Source organism: Hakea prostrata, chromosome 2 (genome assembly GCF_041222555.1).
Source record: "Hakea prostrata isolate BN-2017 chromosome 2, UWA_Hpros_2, whole genome shotgun sequence".
In the NCBI taxonomy this organism is placed as follows: Eukaryota; Viridiplantae; Streptophyta; class Magnoliopsida; order Proteales; family Proteaceae; genus Hakea; species Hakea prostrata.
In genome coordinates this window covers 29278490-29297604 of record NC_142601.1, presented here as the reverse complement: position 1 = coordinate 29297604, position 19115 = coordinate 29278490, and the positions used below count along the sequence as shown (strand labels likewise).

General features: G+C 38.1%; 1 protein-coding gene across 1 annotated transcript in view; it reads left to right on the top strand.

The window, feature by feature from the left end:
• LOC149024192 (sec23/sec24 transport family protein) overlaps positions 1-19115 on the top strand; it is an 83311-nt gene that overhangs the window by 51959 nt on the left and 12237 nt on the right. The window contains exon 11 of the mRNA XM_089144507.1: positions 15846-15969. Within this exon, the coding sequence (XP_089000633.1) occupies positions 15846-15969 (124 nt within the window). The remainder of the gene's footprint in view (positions 1-15845; positions 15970-19115) is intronic.

The following is a 19115-nucleotide window of genomic DNA, read 5'->3' as shown; positions in this document are numbered from 1 at the left end:
TTAAGAATCATGTTTCTAGGGAATCTGTGGAATTAGGTTTTGTAGAATCATATTCATTAAAAAAAAAAAAAAAAAAAAAAAAAAATTGTTTGGATACCCTGATTTTGACAAGTGAATCTGTTTGAAAAACTATTTGGTTACCCTGATTCTATGGGTGGATTCAGCCTGAATCACTTGAAAAACTGTTTGGTTACCCTGATTTTGTGGGTTGATTCAGCCTGAATCACTTGAAAAACCCTTTGGTTATCCCGTGAGTGGATTTAACCTGATTAGTAGATTATACTTTCTTGCACCTTAAAAAAAAATTATATATCTCAAATCTCTTTCACAAGGCCAAGATCTTTAAAATCTAGAGTGATGTGCAAGGAGTTCAGCTTGCAACCTTGGGGCAAACCATTACCCATCCACCTAACGAATCTTTCTATAGCATTGTTGTATAGTGTGCAATCCACAATTTATATTTGGTAATACAAGCAAAAAAAAATGCTTAGTATGTACAAATAGTAAGGGTGATCTTGCAACAAAATGGGTGTGATCTTACGCTTGATGAGTAAGAAAAATATTGGCAAAGCTGAAGTCATTTTTTTATATTATAAGTATGCTTGGCAAGAAAGGTCCCGTGGATTATACATTGATCTCATGTACTACTTCACAAATTCCCACTTTTGATAAGACAAACACTAAGAAATTCACATACAAAAATGAAATTATATTACAATAACACAAATATTTTATGTAGTTTATATATCAACATGACGTGTTATTTTATGTGGTTTATAACACAAACATGACGTGTTATACCATTCAAAAATGCTGTACATACATGAGGGTGGAGAAGTGAATGATATGCTGACTATGTTTCACTTGGGATCTCAAAGTCTCCTAAAGTATAATTCCTCTAGGTGGTTCCCCTGTTTCATCAGCAAAAAGTTGTTGCTTATAAAGAAGAAGAATACTAATGATGAGAAGTATACCAAACAACTGTTAATTTGAATGAGTACCTGAGTCGATTGCTTCATGCCAAGAAGAGGACTCTCAAAGCAAACATAGAAGAATTGGCTTATTTGGGATTAAAACAGTGATGCAACAATCTAGAATCCCCTAAACATAGTGAGAACTGAGAACTTGATGGAGAACAATGGGAACCCAAAGATTCCCTCTGGTTGTCAGCAAACTAAATCAATTATAGAGTACTATACACACAAATAATGAAAAAGAAAAAGAAAAAAAACACACAAAACAGTGTAGGCAACAGAACAAATAAGCCAATCACTAGTTTTCGAACAAGTGGAAGAAACTCATTATGGTCAACCCAGTGTGAATAAAAATAAATTGTTTACCCAAATTCTTGATTTGGTGTCTAAGCCCAGATAACAAACTGCTATAACTGGCATATAAGACATGAATTTTCACATGGTACCTGCAGCAGAAGTTGTCTAGTAACAATTATTTAATAACTCAACTCAATTCACTAAGGATGTGCTGCTTTTTTCTCCTGTCATTATAGACTACAAACCTATATGAGGGGTCTGAATCAGCTGGCCATTTAATCAAATGATTGACACAGTAGACTATCTACAAGATAATAGGCAGAAGAGCAAGACATCACAAAGAGAGGGAAAGAACCCTCTGATCTTAAAATCAAAATGCTTAAAATTTATAAACCCTAACAAGTTCAACTAGGAACCATCAACAAACAAACATGAAACAAATTTAAAATTATCAAAGTCAAGCAGTTTAAGTTCAAAACATTCAAGAATGAGGTGAATAACATCTCCAGGAATTGCATAACAACATCAGCCAAAAAAGTGTGTGCAACTGCACTAATCAAGTATACCTATCCAAGTAGAGCTTGATGACAGCTGACCTATCCTCCTCTTTCTCCGTAAGTAGTGCATACCTAAGCTGGTTGTGTCTTCCAAAGACATCTTTGGCAAGCAAGCGAGTCTCCAAGTCAAGCTCTGAGACTGCATTAATTGCCTCACATAGAGGTTCTTCCTTGTCCTAAACCTTATGACCCTACTTTGCTGTCTCTCAAAGCAATAGAGATATTCTTCAAGGGACTCACTACTTTATCAACTCCTTTTTTCTTATTAGACTATCTAGACTCATCATCACCTCTTGGCCTACCTCGCTATGGAGTACTTCCCCGTGGTGTAGATTGGGTACATGATATGTCAGGTGCATTGGTCTTAGGCTGAAAACTCAAGTTGCCAATCTCATTTGCATCCGATTGGATGTTGCACTCATAGGCTTCAGGTGAATTCACTTGTGAGTCATTCAAGAAATCTCCAAGAGTTGCACCTTCAGTGCCAATTGCAATCTCATAACCTAGGGCTGCAACAACCTCTAAGTGAATGGGATGTGCACTAAATGGTCCTTCCAATATTTTTGTTCTTTTTTCTACAATTTCAAATTTTAGATTTCCAACTTATAAGCAACTATAAAGTATTGTAAACTACAAAAATGGTGGTTTGTGAACATTAGTTGTTACCTTTACTTCACTCCAAAAGTGGGGGGCAACATCAAATCTCAAGTCAATTGCATTTCAGCCTAGTCCACTTTGCTTTTGCAAGTCAGAAAGAGCACGTAGCCTACTTTTCCAAATCCTAAAATGGTTGCGGCATTGTTCCTAATCATAATTGAACCCATACCTTTCATAGATCCTTTTAGTAATGTCCAACCAATGCTCTTTCTTGAGACCATTGTCTCCTGCCCTCCCAATGTTATGGATTTGTAAGAACAACTCCAATAGAGAGAGAGATACCTCTATAGGCCATGAGGCAATGTCCTTCCCTTTTGATTGTGATGCATTTTGAGAGTCCATCTGGTAAAATCATAATTGAGTGAAAAAAGTAAATAAACACGATGTAAGTTGAAGTTTTTTTGCTCCCTTTGCAATGTAATTAACAAACAGGTTATCAGACCTATTTACAAACTTAAATATCAAAGTCATAAACTCTACACGAAGTTTTTGAATTTCAAAAAATAAACTAAAAGCCACCAGTCAAGTGAGGCTCAAGTCTACCATATTAGGAATCTTCAGGTTTAAAGTTTAACATGAAAAAGATCAAATAAATCTATGAACAAGAGAGTAGCAACACTGATTCACTCCACAACTTGATGGAAGGTCTATTTTATGTAGGCCTTTGGAAAGACATCTTGTTATCAACTTAGAGCTCCTTATCAAGATGAACTAAAAATTGCTATTTAGAAAGCTGAAAATCAAAGAGAAATCATCAGCGAAAGGGATTAATTAATGGCTAAAAAAATAGATAGAAGGGATTAATCCCCTGTTTCGCTGAGTTGTTATCTGTAATCCTTGTAATTAAAATGCAAGAATACCAATGAATATATGGTTACAAAAAGATTTGCCTCCACCCCAACACTAAAACGAAGATAGAGAAGTAAAAAAAACCCAAGACAAAACTAATCCAGATAGGGAAAACTAGTAAGCAACAAGCCACGGATAGATAAAGCATGATGTATTCATAAATACATAATAAAGACAATTGTAGAGACTCATTGCCTGTTTCGATTGAGTTTCCAAACAACACGAAGATGCAGGAACCAAAAACACCAAGCAATATCTAGACACTAGAGTTGTAGAAGCTAGGGTTCCTTCTTCGTAGGGTTTTTCTTCGCATTTTTTGCCGAAAACACCAAGCTATATCGAGATGCTCGACTTGCAGAGAAGCTAGGGTCCCTTCTTCGTAGGGTTTTTCTTCGAGTTCTGCCGAAAACACTAAGCGATATCCACACGCTCGAGTTGCAGAGAAGCTGGGGTTCCTTCTTCGAACGGACGGTGGAGTTCTTTGCGTTTTACAGGAAGAATACTCGAGTTGCAGGTCTTTCTTCTCAGCAGTGATTCGTGTTCTCGGCAGTCGATGGACTCTACAGTTCGATCGAATGTGATTCTATGGAGTTACGCCTTTTTATATCGAGCCTATATTTGGGTGATTCTATCCACAATCACAATTTTACACTGAAAAGTAGAATCACTCGATTTTATGGAATTATGTGGATTCCGAATCACCGTGAAACCAAACAGTTTTTTTGTTTGTAAAACCATGATTCCCTGGAAGCCGATTCTAGGGAATTGCAGAACCAAACACAACCTAAAGGGGTCCCACTTAGGTTTAGAGTCTTTTAGTAGGCTATAAATAGGCCTTATCTTTCTTTGTACTCTTTAAGTCTGATTATTTGACTTAGAGTATTGAGTTTGAGGACCATGGTTCCTGTTTAAGTGGGCCATGCTGGATTTTCAGTAAAGTTTTCCTCTTCAAAGATCAGCAACTCTGTCTAGCACTCTTCTTCAGAAAATTCCAGCAATTCTCCAAGAAAGCAAAGCATCCCCACCCTTTCCCCTTTAATCGCAGCCAACCCCAACCCCTTCCCAATCCCCGGCCAACCATAATTCCCGCTCCCCTTTGCTGCCATACTCTGGAAGCATCATTCTCCAAGCCCCACGACAACCTAGCCCCTTCCCCCACCCCCTACAATCTTCCCCAGGCCCTCCAACTCCCCCCCCCCCCCCACTACCCTATGACTGGCCACCCCAGCTCCCAACCCTTTCAGCCTTCTCTCTGTTTCTTCCCAACAGCAGCAGCAGAACCCCATCCCGATAGGTCCCTAATCTCCACCTGCTTACCTTCCCTTTCCCTTCTAGTTGAATTGCATATCACCCCTCATACCATCCCTACCATTGGTCCATGTAAACCCTAAAATCCTAACACAAATTCCTGCACTTCATCTTCTTTATTAAAACTCTTCTTTGTTAAAACTCTGCGGTTCATCTTTAGCCTCCAGACCTAAACCCTAGTTCCACATAAATCGTCAACCACACTCCAAAGCCACTTAGGACTAGCATCTTCTACGCCAAGTCTACTTCCTCTTCCACATCCTAACCCTAGTTGACTTCCCTAAAAGTCCGACTCCAAGTAGAAAACCTCCAACTAAACCTAAACCCATGAGGATCAGATCTGAAATTACTAAGTATCAACAGCTCCATTCCAAACCTAACCGAAACCCTAAGCCCCTAGTTTCTAAACCCTAACTGTTAAATCCAGATCTAAAATTTTCATTACAGCAAGGTTTCAAGTTTAAAGCCCTCAGCCCTTAACCCTAAGCCTTACTGAATTCTTCTAGGCCTTTAGCCCTTTTGAACCCTAAAACCATTCCAAACATCCCATATTATTACACTTATTTGCTAGAAGACTCTGGGCAACCCTTAATTTTAGGGAAATCTTTTTTTTTTTGGGGGGGGGGGGACTCTAACCCTATTATTGGGTTTCACATCAGTTGGATGCATACTGAATCCAACTAAACCTAATTGGGTTTGTTTAGGAGTACCCAATTTACCAAAATACCCTTTACTTAATGGCTAGAACATTTTTCCTTCAGGGCCATAGGGTGCTCGGAAGCAACCCTAGGCCCTGTTTCAGCCCTTGATCCCCTATTGGGATAGCCCTAGGTCCAGTTCACTTAGCTTGAATAACTCAAGAAGGTGTTTGATATGAAATTATGAAAGGTTTGGCCCTCTGTACTAGATATACCAGAGTTTGTGTACGATAGTTTGGCAGTCAGTCTCCATTTGAGGGTCTCCTTGGCATAGAACCCAAGAAGCCCATTGGTTTAATGCAGCTTCCAAAACAAGCCAGGATCAGTACATAGGCAGATGTATTTCTTAGGCACATCATTGAGGTACATGGAATTGTTCAAAAAGGTAGCCCTCAATAATGACATCTACAAGGTAAATGTAGACCGGGCATTAAAGACATGTAGAGTTCAAGCCTGCAAACATGGTTTCTGTGAGATTTAACCCAGGTGTGCATTGCAACCTCAACTCAAATAAAACAGAAGACAGGTCCTTACAAAGCCCTAAAATGGAATTGTCCCAATGCCTATGTATTTGTGCTGCCCTATGATATCTTCAATGAAGCTGATCTTCACATTTACATTGGGAATCACTTAGATGAAAGAAACATAGAACAGATGTTAAAGCTGCCCCAACTGAAGCCACTCTAAGAAGATACCATTGAGAAGATCCTAGATGACATGCTTAAGAGCCCCTGAAAATGCCTCGCCTACCATTTCCTTGTTAGATGGAAAGAGAAACCCAGGGAAGACAGAAACCCAGGGAAGACAGCACTTGCATTCATGCAGAGGACTTTCTGTTGGATCCTGTGGCCACCCTAGAAAGACCCATAAGGAGCGGGGGTTGCTGCCGAGCACCCTGGAGCCCTGCTCAGCAGTACAGGAAGTTTCAGCCCAACATAGGTGCATTCTTGTAATTTTTGGCAGTCCTATTCATGCCCAGATAGGTCCAGTTAAATTCAGAATTGTGTTAGGAGCCTAGTCCTATTTTTTTATTTGAGTCAGCCTAGGAGTTGCTAAGTTGAAGTATTTTAAATAGAAGTTCTATTTAAGGTAGAAGTCCCTTTTTGTTTTTATTTCCAAGTTTAATACATGTAGAAGTTGTCTAATCAAGGCTATATATAGCCTACACTTGTAACCAAATCAGTTTTCTGAATGAATAAAATTATTGAAGGAGAGTTACTATAGAGATCAAGGGATCAAGTGGGTTACTGGGGTTCCAGTGTAGGAAAGGCCTGCGACAGCTTGGTTGATCAATTCTTCATCCCAAGCCCCCTAAAATTTGGTAAGCATGTTTGCACCCAGAAAAAAAAAATGGTAAGTATTCATTCATAACCTTCCCCCATCTCCTACCCCATTGCACCCCTCCAAATCTTCTCTTGCTATCTCTCTCTTGCAATACCTCTTTTTTTCCCCCCAAACCCTAAACTACCTATCTCCCAATTCCTTCCACCAATTGATGTAACCAGAAGGGCCAACCCCATAAAAGCCCCCACTAGCTGAAACAGTGCATAGGGATGCTGCCTAGCACCCTAGGGTCCAAGGAGGAAGCCAAACTTGGGCAGGGGTATTTTGGTCATTTTGGATCCCCTAGTCAAACCTGATCTGACCTAGTTTGATTCAGAGTCCTTTGAGGAGTATAGTTCTACTTTTATTATTGAATTTGAGTCCTTTGTTGTCAAGTTACAACAAAGTCCTAGTCTCTTTGGGAGTGTCAAGTTGGAATCCTATTTTGAATCAGGTTCCTCCTTAAATTAGGATTTTAAGTTCTTATTTGAGTAGGAGTTCCTTGAAACAGCATTCCTTAATTAGTTTTTGTTTCTAATTTGCATCCCAATGTGACTCCTTCACTGTAAAGGATCTGAATAAAGCCTTCCAGATGTAATCAAAACAGTTGATTAATAAAAAATTGTATTAAGGAGAATTTTGAGTGTTGAAGGCTTCCAAAGAGGAAGCCTGCGACACCTTGGAGCACTCATATTTTCTGCAATTTGTTTAAACAGTCCTCTTCATCAAACAGGTAAATGCACCCATATCCGTTATCCCTACCCTCTCTCACACCCTTCGCTCCTTCCCTCTTTCCTCACTGCAACAACCCCTTCCTTCAAACCTTAGCTCTTCTATATTTTGTAAGATTCGCCCCCAAATCCTTTACCCTCTCAAGACCACCTTCCCCTGCCCCTCATTCACACTCAACTCCCATCTCGCAACCCCATCCTCTCACACAACCCTAAAATCCTATACTTCATCTTCTCCAAGAAAACCCTAGAGCCCTAAACTTCAAATGCCTACTCCTCACCCTTTCTACCAAATCCCATTCCATCTAGGATAACTTATCCTCGTCCCTACCTTAAAACTTGACCCTAACTCCAACCATAGAAGAAAATTCAACCAAAATTGTTGACATTTCGGTTGAAATGTCTGCATTTTTCAAAAACTAAACGAAATTCCAATTATTTCGGAAAAATGTCATATTTCGACCGAAATTTCGGAGATTTTGACCATTTCGGAGGTTTTGACTGAAATTTCGACCATTTCAACATTCCAACTTGTTTTTCCTTAGTTTTTGTTGATTTCTATCCCATTTTCACATAATTTCCACAGCTTCTTTGCCTTCACACACCTTTTTTGCTCATTTTTTGCCTCCAAACACCTCCTAAGTCACAAACAACTACAAAGGAAACTCAAGCAACAATAGAATTTGAAGCATGAGCGATACCTAACAATTCCAGACTTCCCCTTTTTTTATTTTTGTTTTGTTCATGCCTTAAATGATCTTATATTGCCTTGAAATTAATATACTATGATCTATGATTGTGTTTTGTTAAACTTGTCTTTTTATTATTTGCTACCATTTTTTCATTTTCTGATTTAATAATTATTTTCTAAAATTATGTATTTTTATTTTATGTATATATGATATACAAGCTTTAACTTAATATATGTGAGACACCATCACTTGATCAAGATGGTCATTTTATTTTGTTGACTTGTTGTATGTGTAACCATTCTACCAAACAATTCATGTATGTTGATGATTCTATGCCTGTATGCAATATAGTTTGCACTTGTCGGAACCAATCACTTGTTAGTATACTTGAATGATAAATTTTCAGTGGTTTTTTTTTTTTTTGGCAAAGTATTAGTTCCATTGTGTTTATTATGCTTGAAATAGATAGTATGCAATAATCAAAATCATTTTGAGTCCATATGAGGCTTGAAATTGAAGTTCCAATTTCTAGAAAAAAGTGTCTAGTTTCAACCGAAATTTCAACCGAAACATCAAAATTTCGGCCTTTTGCATGGTTGAAATTCCTGTTTTGGTCGAATTTTCTTCCTTTACTCTACCCTAGACCATCCTTTAAAATCCCTGAATAATTTCCTAAACCTTATTTGTGGGAATTTAATCTGAAATATAAATTCTGTAAAACTGACTTAATTCCATTAGTTTCCAACCGTATTACAATCTTTCCAAACCCTCTTCCCTTTCACCAACAACCCTAAATTACCCCTAGATCTCTAGAATCCCTTGCCACAGGGTTTCAAAGCCAGAATCCCTTAGCCACAGGGTGTGTGTAGCCTAAACAGCTGTTGTCCACCTTTGAATTGCCCTAAAAGACCTAATTGCTGAGTGCATAAAGCCCTAATTTACTGCTGGTTCATTGAAGTGATGCTGTAATTTGGTCCTCTATTTGCAGGTTCATTACAAATCCCCTACCCCCTTCTAGACTCCCAGCCCCAACCCGAACCCTAATTACCCACTAGAACTCCTAGAAATCGAGACCCTAGTTCTCCCAGACCTAACCCCTAGGAATTTTGAATCTGATACTGAAAACAATGTCAGATTTAAGCTCAACCACCCTTACCCTATACTGTTTTAGCTGAACCCTATATACCTAAAATAAATCATCCTAAAAACCCCTAAAACCCTGAGGAAACCCCAGCCGTAGGGTTTAGAAACCCGATTTTTCTGCTGGTTCCTTACTAGATCCTGGATACCGGGCCTCAATTCTATTGGGGTCTACATCACTTTTGAAGACTTGATCCAGCCCTTTATCAAAGATTGATGTCATTTGCCCATTCAACGGAGATGAATGTTTTTCAGAAGGGGAGAGTTGATGTAATCTCAGGCCCTTCAAGATCAAGTGGAAGGCCAAGAGGACCCCCTATCAGCATAGGTAGAGTTCTCTTTCAGTTGGTACCTTAGCTTGATTACCAGTGGCCGCATTATAATCCTGTCCAACCGAGGGTGCATTAGACATGTGGAACTCTTACTTTTAAGCATGTGGTTTAATTTTATTTTGAGTTAGTCCTTGAACAGGTGCTATTGTAAAGACATCATGGTATTTTAATTCCTAAGACTAAAGATAAGATGAAGTTAGAATAAAACTGGGAATGCAAATTAGATTAGGACCCCAGTCAGCCATATATAAATACACTGCTCCACTTGATGGGAAGGCATGATTTGATTATTGATAATAAAGCTTCTCAGCTTTGAGTATTCTCTGGTTTGTTGCCTGCTACTCTGTTTTTGATCCATTCGGCAATTGAAAACTCAAGATGAAAGTTGAAAGGTGATATCAAGTCTAAACACTTGCTGTGTGAAAGGGCAGATTTTGACCTTTATCCCTGTTAGAAAACAAGCTTTAAACAATTAAAACAGTAGCTGAACTTTGAGAGGAAAATAGAGAAGAAGAGAAGAGAAGAGAAGTGAAGAACCAGTAGAGAAGACCTGCGATTCTAGCTAAAGAGCATAGAATCGCAGGAAGCTTATATTTATAGTTTTTCAAGAGATCTAATATAACTTGAGAGACAAGCAACTGTCTTCTAGAAAAGGAAATAAAAAATACAGCTTAAAGACAAAACTTACTAATTTTCTAACTACTAAAATCTGTCCAAAATAGGAAGTTCTGAAAATGAAACTAGCACCAAAATAGAAAGTGAAGTGAAAGGCAGCTGCTGCCAACGCTTGTGCACCAAGGCAGCAGCCTTGGGTTCTACACAATTCTCAATACTCCCCCTCAAACTGGAGCGTATAAGTCTCATGCTCAGCTTGCATCAGATAGACTGAAAACTAGGTATGAGTAGAGATTTAGTGAGCAAATCAAGTAGCTGGTCAAGAGAGTTCTCAAACGGAGTCTCTATAATCTCTTTCTTTATTGCATTTTGCACAAAGTGACATTCTACCTCCATATGTTTCGTCCTCTTATTGAACACTAGGTTCCTAGCAATGTAAGTAGCAGCCGAATTATCACAAAACATTTTCATAGGAGCGGAGACTAGAAATCCCATTTCCTTTAACAAGGAACGAAGCCACATCAATTCGGCAGCTATGTGGACCATGGTCCTATACTCAGCTTCAACACTAGATCGGGCAATGATGGATTGCTTCTTACTCCAAGTCACAAGATTTCCACCAAGAAAAAGTACAATAACCTGTATAAGACCGGCCATCCTAATCTACATTAAAAAAAGGGGCAACCATGTCCATACTTTGATTTGGTATCGACGAGCCTTTTTTCGGGCGCACTCTTGAGGTACCGAAGTACTCTCATTGCTGCATCGCAATGGGCCTTCCTAGGAGACTGCATAAACTGACTCAACAAGCCAATAAAATAAGAAATATTAGGACGATTAACAGTGAGATAAATAAGTTTTCCAATAAGACTCCTCTAATGTTGAACTTCATCCAACAAGTCACCATCATCCCGTCCTAACTTCAACTGAGGTTCCATGGGAATGTCGCTAGGTTTAGAAGCAAGCATACCAGTCTCAATCAAAAGATCTAACATATACTTCCTTTGTGACAAACTAACTCCCTATTTATTGCGGATTACATCAATCCCTAAGAAAAACAGTAGATCACCCAAATCTTTGGTTTGGAAATATTTCTGTAAGTGTACGTTGATTGGATCGATTGTTCCAACATCACTATTTGAAAGAATAATATCATCAACATAAACTGCCATAATGACAACACAACCACCTTGCCGTCTAACCTAGATAGAGTGATAAGAATAACACTGTACAAATCCAAAAGACTCCATAGTCTTGCTAAATTTCTCAAACTAAGCCTATGGAGATTGTTTGAGTCCATAAATTGCTTTATGAAGCCTGCAAACATGAGCATTGTCCTCCCCCAAGCAACATAACCTGGAGGTTGCTCCTTTTTTTATGAAGATCACCATATAAGAAAGCATGGACTGAACTAAGTCTAGCCACAAGAGAAAAAGTCTTAAAATAGTCCACATCATATGTTTGTGTATAGCCCTTAGCCCACGAAGCAGGCCTTGAGCCTTTCAACTGTACCATCAAAATGATACTTAATAGTATACACCTACCGACAACGGACCACATCTTTCCCAGGAGGTAAGTCTACCAAAAACCATGTGTGAAAAGACTGTAAAGCATCCATTCCACATCCATGGCAACTTTCCAACCAAGGAATTTAAGGGCCTTGATATGATGGGTTGGAATATGAATGGCCCATAGAGAAAGAGCAAGGCAATGCAAGTTAGGAGGTAGATGAGAAACATATACAAAATTGGAAACGGGATAAACAATGTTAGAGCATAAAGTATAAGTACGAGTACCTTTTCTTAAAGCAATTGGTAAGTCATCTAAAGGCGGAGTAGGATCTCCACTAGAAAAATCTACCAGTGGAGAGGATGAAGAGGGAACATCTGTAGGACCAGCTTCATTCTCCACTAAAGGAGAGCCGTCAGTATCATGAGAGGAACTTTACTATCCACAATACGCTCTACTAACTTACGTCTCCACTAATAAACATGTGGAGGGACACTATCGGTTGAAGGAACTAAAGAGGGAATAGGAGGAGCATCATCTAAAATATAGTTTCAACCATAGAAGAAAATTCGACCGAAATTGTCAAAATTTTGGTCGAAATGTCTGCATTTTTCAAAGACGAAACGAAATTCCAATTATTTCGGAAAAGTGTCAAATTTAGACCAAAATCTCCGAAATCGAAATTTTGGAGATTTCGACCGAAATTTCGGAGGTTTCGACCGAAATTTTGACTATTTCGACCGAAATTTCGAACATTTCAACATTCCAACTTGTTTTTCCTTAGTTTTTGTTGATTTTTATCCCATTTTCATCTAATTTCCACTACTCCTTTGCCTTCAAACACCTCTTTTGCTCATTTTTTTGGCCTCCAAACACCTCCTAAGCCACAACAGCTACAAAAGAAACTCCGGTAAAAATAGAATGTGAAGCATAAGCCATACCCAATAGTTCCAAACTTCCCTTTTTTTATTTTTGTTTTGTTCATGCCTTAAATGATCTTGTATTGCCTTGAAATTAATATATGTTTAGCCTAGGACTTTGATCTATGATAGTGTTTTGTTACTTATCTTTTTATTATTTGCTACCATTTTTTCATTTTTTGATTTTAATAAATATTTTCTAAAATTATGTATTTTATTTTATGTATGATATATAGGCTTCAACTTAATATATGTGAAACACCATCACTTAATCTAGTTGGTCATTTTATTTTATTGACTTGTTGTATATTTAACCATTCTACCAAAGAATTTATGTATGTTGATGATTCTATGCTTGTATGCAATACAGTTTGCACTTGTCGGAACCAGTCATTTGTTAGTATACTTAAATGATAAATTTTCAATGGTTTTTTTTGGGCAAAATACTAGTTCCATTGTGTTTATTATGCATGAAATAGTAGTATGCAAGAATCCAAATCATTTTGAGTCCATATGAGGCCCAAAATTGAAGTTTCAATTTCTTGAAAAAGTGTCCAGTTTCGACCGAAATATCGAAATTTTGGCCTTTTGCAAGGTCAAAATTTATGTTTTGGTCGAATTTTCTTCCTTGGTTTCAACAGACACAGATGGACTAGGGTAATAAGGAGTATCTTAAAAAAAGGTCACATTCACACTTACAAATTGTTTCCAATGAACAATATAATGACAACGAAAACCTTTGTGAGTACAAGAGTACCCAAGAAAAATACATTTAACAGACCGGGGGGAAAGTTTGTCCAAAGTATGTGGTATGTGAACAAAAAAAACACAACTAAAAATTTTGGGTGGAACTAAAAATGGTTCTCCATTTGGAAAAACCACTCAAAAATTAGAAAGTTGAGTTATAGGCATTGGGTTAGTAAATGACCAGCAGTCAAAACAACATCACGCCAGTAACTCTTTGGAACATTCATCTGAATCAAAAGAGTTTGTGCAACCTTTAAGAGGTGGCAATTTTTGCGTTCAGTGTGTTGGGGTGTGAATGAACAACTAGTTTGATGAATCATTCCAAGAGAATCACAAAAGTTAAATATATCAAGTTGCATGTATTCTAAAGCATTATCAGATTGAAGATTTTTAACCAGAAAGAGAAAATTGAGTCCTTGTTTCATGAATAAAATTTTTAAATATAGTTAAAACTCTGTCCGATCCTTTAAAAGATACAACCATGTGAGACGGAAGAAATTGTCCACAAAAGTGACAAAATACTGAAAACCATGTCTATTACTAATTTTGCAACAATCCCAAATATCAGAATGAACAAGAAAAAACAAAGACTCACTACGAGGGATAGAGCGTGGAGGATAGGTGGCACGATGATGCTTCCCTAACTCACACGCTTCACAATTTAATCTAGACACTGACTTAAAAGAAGGAATAAAATCTTTAATCTAGCTAAAGACAGATGGCCTAAACGACAATGCCACTGGAGAGCATCTACACCATCATTAGAGACAGCCGCAATAGGGGCAGCATAGTTAGATAGTAGAGTCCGTTCCTTCCACGCCCTCCACCAATCGTCTTCCTCTTGTGAAGGTCTTGGAAAACACAAATGGTATCTGACTGTCCCTGAATATCTGACTTTCATTGTACTCCATTTGAAACCAAACGACATAAAAGGGAAAATATATTCCGTTGACTTCACTTCACTTCCCTTCATTTCTCTTCCCATCCCTTCCCCTTCCCCTTCCCCTTCCCATTCTCCGTACAACCAAACATACTTGGAAGTATGCCAACAAAGCTTTCACAATGTTCACGTTAGTGGCAAGATCCTCAATACTATCTAGCATAGTTAAATTGCTATCTTAGGATATGCGCATCGACTGTCTCCCAATACTCATCATCCTTAGGGGCAAGCTTGTCAAGTGAGCTTGCTGTCCATTACCAGTGTGAACAACCTTTACAATGCTTTTCCACTGATTAAAATTAGAAGCACCTTCTAATTTCTTCTCTTTCAATTGATAAGAGGGAGAGGCAGCAACCTCAATGATGGAGGATTCTCCCACTGAAGCAAAACTTAATCAATCAAAAGCAACTGAAGTCCAAAGATGACACAAGTAATCACAAAATAGAAGCAAGAGAAACTGAAACAATATGGGCAGTAGCCAGAGAATTGAAATGGTTAGGGTAGCAGCAAAGTGGATCTTCCAAATTGAAAACTAAAATAATCAGCAAAGAGAAATGATAAAGAAGCAGCAGCAGCACTCACACACACACACACACATATATATATATATATATATATATATATATAGAAACTAAGAACCAAAAAAAAATCAATTCTTTACTGAATCAGAATTGTATCTGTTAGAAATGCATTTGAAATACGATAAAGGAGGGATGGCAACTGCCTCAAAACTCACTGTAAAAAGATGACCTAGCTCTCATTGTTCATTCCTTGAGTTAGTCTTTAAGCCATTCTCCCAAAATAGCAGCAAAAACGGAGGTCCACCCTTCAACAGAATAGATGGACAGTTCTCAAAATTCCTCTAGCAATAATTCACCACATAAGAATCGAAGTGGATGATTGAGGAGTACGGAGGAAGGTCGTAAGATAGTTTGAATAGCCTCTGGTCTCAATACCATGTCAATAAGAAAAAGTAGAAAAGCAGAGAAAAATGGAACAAGAGTATTGGAGAAGGAATACCCAAGATGGCTTTCATAATGATCAGATGAACTAAATATGTATGGAAGCAGGCAAGCAGCATTAAAAGAGAATCAGAGACAAAATAGGAAACAATATGCAATCTGGGAACCAAACCCCCCTCGATGGGGCTTTTCTGGTTCCTCTTTAACTGATTTTAACAGTACTTTGCATCAGTCTGTCTGTACTTTGTTCATGTCTCCACCTCAGTAGATCACAGTATTGTCTTTTCACATATATATACACTGCCTCGCATCATAAATGGTATCTGACTGTCACTGAATATGTGAGTCTGCCACTGTCTGAATGACTGTAATGTCAAACACACCCAACAGTGTTTTCACTTGAAGTTTTTTGTTGCTTGCTGTTGTCTTTCATGGATGGCAGAGTCATTGGTGCAGATGTCATGCTGTAACAGGCAGCAGCTTAACATTCCGAAGAGGATTGACCTCATTTCTCATTCTACTTACCAACCATGAACATGTGGTGTTGCTTCTTGAATTTTTAATTTTTACACTGATGTGGTTGTTTTTATGCAGATCCAAGCATTCCCTCAAACGTCGAATCAGGATACGGACAATACAGTATGGAACTGCTGGGAGTATTAATGAACTTTATGACACTGTAGATTCTGAAGTCATTTTATCAATCCTTGTTCACAAGGTATGTTTCAGTTAATTTGCTTGATATAGCTGTTGAAGTTTTTTGTCGATATTGTCGTAGTACAGAGCGCTAGAGGAAACAGACTGTTGCAGCTAGTAATGTCCAGATGGTAATGTTGGGCCTTAGGATACTATATTTTGACAGTTCTATAGACCTTGGGCTTCTAGGCCCATGACGTGGGGTTAACTTTAATATAGTTAATAGTTAGAATTATGTTTTGAATTTATTTTTTTCATTAATTCTTTTAGAGTAACCAGGATTATTTATTTTGACAGTTCTATAGACCTTGGGCTTCTAGGCCCATGACGTGGGGTTAACTTTAATATAGTTAATAGTTAGAATTATGTTTTGAATTTATTTTTTTCATTAATTCTTTTAGAGTAACCAGGATTATTTATTTTGACAGTTCTATAGACCTTGGGCTTCTAGGCCCATGACGTGGGGTTAACTTCAATATAGTTAATAGTTAGAATTATGTTTTGAATTTAATTCTTTCATTAATTCTTTTAGAGTAACCACGAGTCCTTTTGTGAGTCAGATTAGGAATTTTAGGTTGCCCATTTTGTTTAATGCAACCCAAGCAATTAGAGATGATTTAAATATGACTTATTATAAGAGTTGTGCTGTTAGCAACACATATGAGATCGATGTCCCCAAGCCTATTTGTTGTAATGTGAAGAACTGCTCTTCAAAGTATATTATTCACAAGACCCTAATAGGGTATTTATAGTTACAACCTAGTTAAGCCCTATACTAAGTAGGGAAAAGGAAATAGAAAACAAATAGAAATAAAACTCTAGACTTATTTAGGAAACATAATCCTATTTTAATTAGAAAACCTCAATCCATGTTTTCAACACTCCCCCTCAAGTTTGAGCATAGATATTTATCATGCCTAACTTGCTCATAATGTAATTGAATACCTTCGTGCTTAAGCTCTTTGTGAGCACATCAGCCCGTTGCTCATTTGAAGTAACAAAGGTGATATGGATCAACCCAACCTCAACCTTCTCTTTGATGAGATATCTGTCAATCTCCACATGCTTAATCCTATCATGCTGTACTGGGTTATGAGCTATGCTGATTGCTGACTTACTATTTGAGTATAATTGTATAGGAACCTCCAAATCTGTCCCAACCTCTTGAAGCAGCCTTTAAGCCATAATACCTCACAAATGCCTTGAGCAATCGCCCTAAATTCGGCATCGGCACTGGACCACGCAACCACAATTTGTTTCTTGCTTCTCCAAGTCACAAGGCTATCTCCCACATACACACAATATCCAGAGGTAGACCTCCTATCATTTGGACATCTTGCCTAGTCTGCATTTGTATATGCTCAATATTCAAATGTCCATGAGCTGAAATTAAAATTCATTTTCCTAGAGTTGTCTTCAAATATCTCAAGATCCGATATACTGCATCCAAGTGTGAGGAGTAGGGATCATGCATATATTGGCTAACAAGACTAACTGCAAATGTGATGTCAGGTCTAGTGTGAGATAGATAGATCAACTTTCCCTCTAATTTTTGATACCTTATCTTGTCAACTGGTTCTCCTTCCTTTGCCTTCAAGTGTAGGTTAGGTTCAATAGAAGTCTCAACAGGCTTACATCCTAGCATGCCAGTTTCCTCAAGAAGATCCAATGTATACTTCCTCTAGGATAGAGATACAAAGCTAGTAGAATATGCCAACTCTAAACCTATGAAATATCTGAGTTTTCCCATGTCTTTGATCTCAAATTCAATTCCCAAAAAAGTCATCAATGCTGAAATCTCATCCTCACTATTGCCTGTGATCACAATATCATCCACATATACTAAAAGTGTAGTAGTGTGGGAACCGTCTCTTTTAATAAACAAAGTGTGGTCTGCATTGTTCTGCTTATAGCCATTAGATATCATTGCCTTATGGAACCTTCCAAACCACGCTCTTGGAGATTGCTTCAACCCATATAAAGCCCTCTTTAACTTGCACACTTTCCTATAAGTCTCTGTAGTAGAATACCCAGGTGGTATATCCATATATATCTCTTTTTGGAGTTCTCCATGCAAAAAAACATTCTTTACATCTAATTGTTGTAAACTCCACCCTTTATTAATTGCACATGAAATAATAGTACGAATTGTGTTCATCTTCGCAACAGGGGCAAATGTCTCCTGATAGTCAACGCCATAAATCTAAGTGAAGCCTTTGGCCACCAATCTTGCCTTGTACCTTTCAACAATCCCATCTATCTTGTGCTTGATCACAAACACTCATTTGCACCCAACAGTCTGCTTTCCTATGGCCAAAGTCACCAAGTCCCACGTTTTTTTTCTTCTTCTTTTTCTAGAGCTTGCATTTCCTCATCCATAGCTTTCCAATTTGAGTGAGATAATGCCTCCTGCCAAGTGTTAGGAATAGAAGTAGAGAACAAAGAGGAAATAAAACTTTGAAATTCTGGAGATAGTGACTGATATGAAACATAATTTGAAATAGGATGTTTGGTGCAAGTTCGAGGTTGCTTTCTTAATGCAATTGGTAAGTCCAACGTAGAATTAGAAGAAGGGTCAAAGACAGACTCACCTGGAGGAACGGATTGTTCAGGGTTAGGAATCAAAGCTTTTAACTGGCTTGGTTCAGAAGGGGTCACTCGTTACCTTTTTTGATAGGTCTTCAGAGGTCTAGTCTTCCCCTGTAGTGTAGGGGGAAAAAATGAAGAAGTTCCTAGAACACAACATCCATAGAGATGAAAAAACGACGAGAACTAGGATGATAACACTTATACCCCTTCTGTGTAAGAGGATAACTAAAGAAAATGCACTTTATCCCACGAGGATCTAACTTTCCATGAACATAGTGGTTCCGGACAAAGGCAATACATCCAAAAACCTTAGGTGACACTGTAGAGGTTGTTGTCCCTAAAGGAACCTCAAGGGGACAGCGTTGGTCTAAGACTCGGGAAAGCATTCAGTTAATTAGATATGTCGCAGTAAGAATGGCGTCACCCCAAAACCGAAGACGCATATGCATAGTAAACATGAGGACGTGCTACCTCAAGTGAATGTCTATTCTTGCGTTCGGCAACCCCATTTTGAGCTGGAGTGTTGATGCAACTAGTTTGGTGTATGATGCGATGGTTTACTAAGTAGGAAGGGAATGC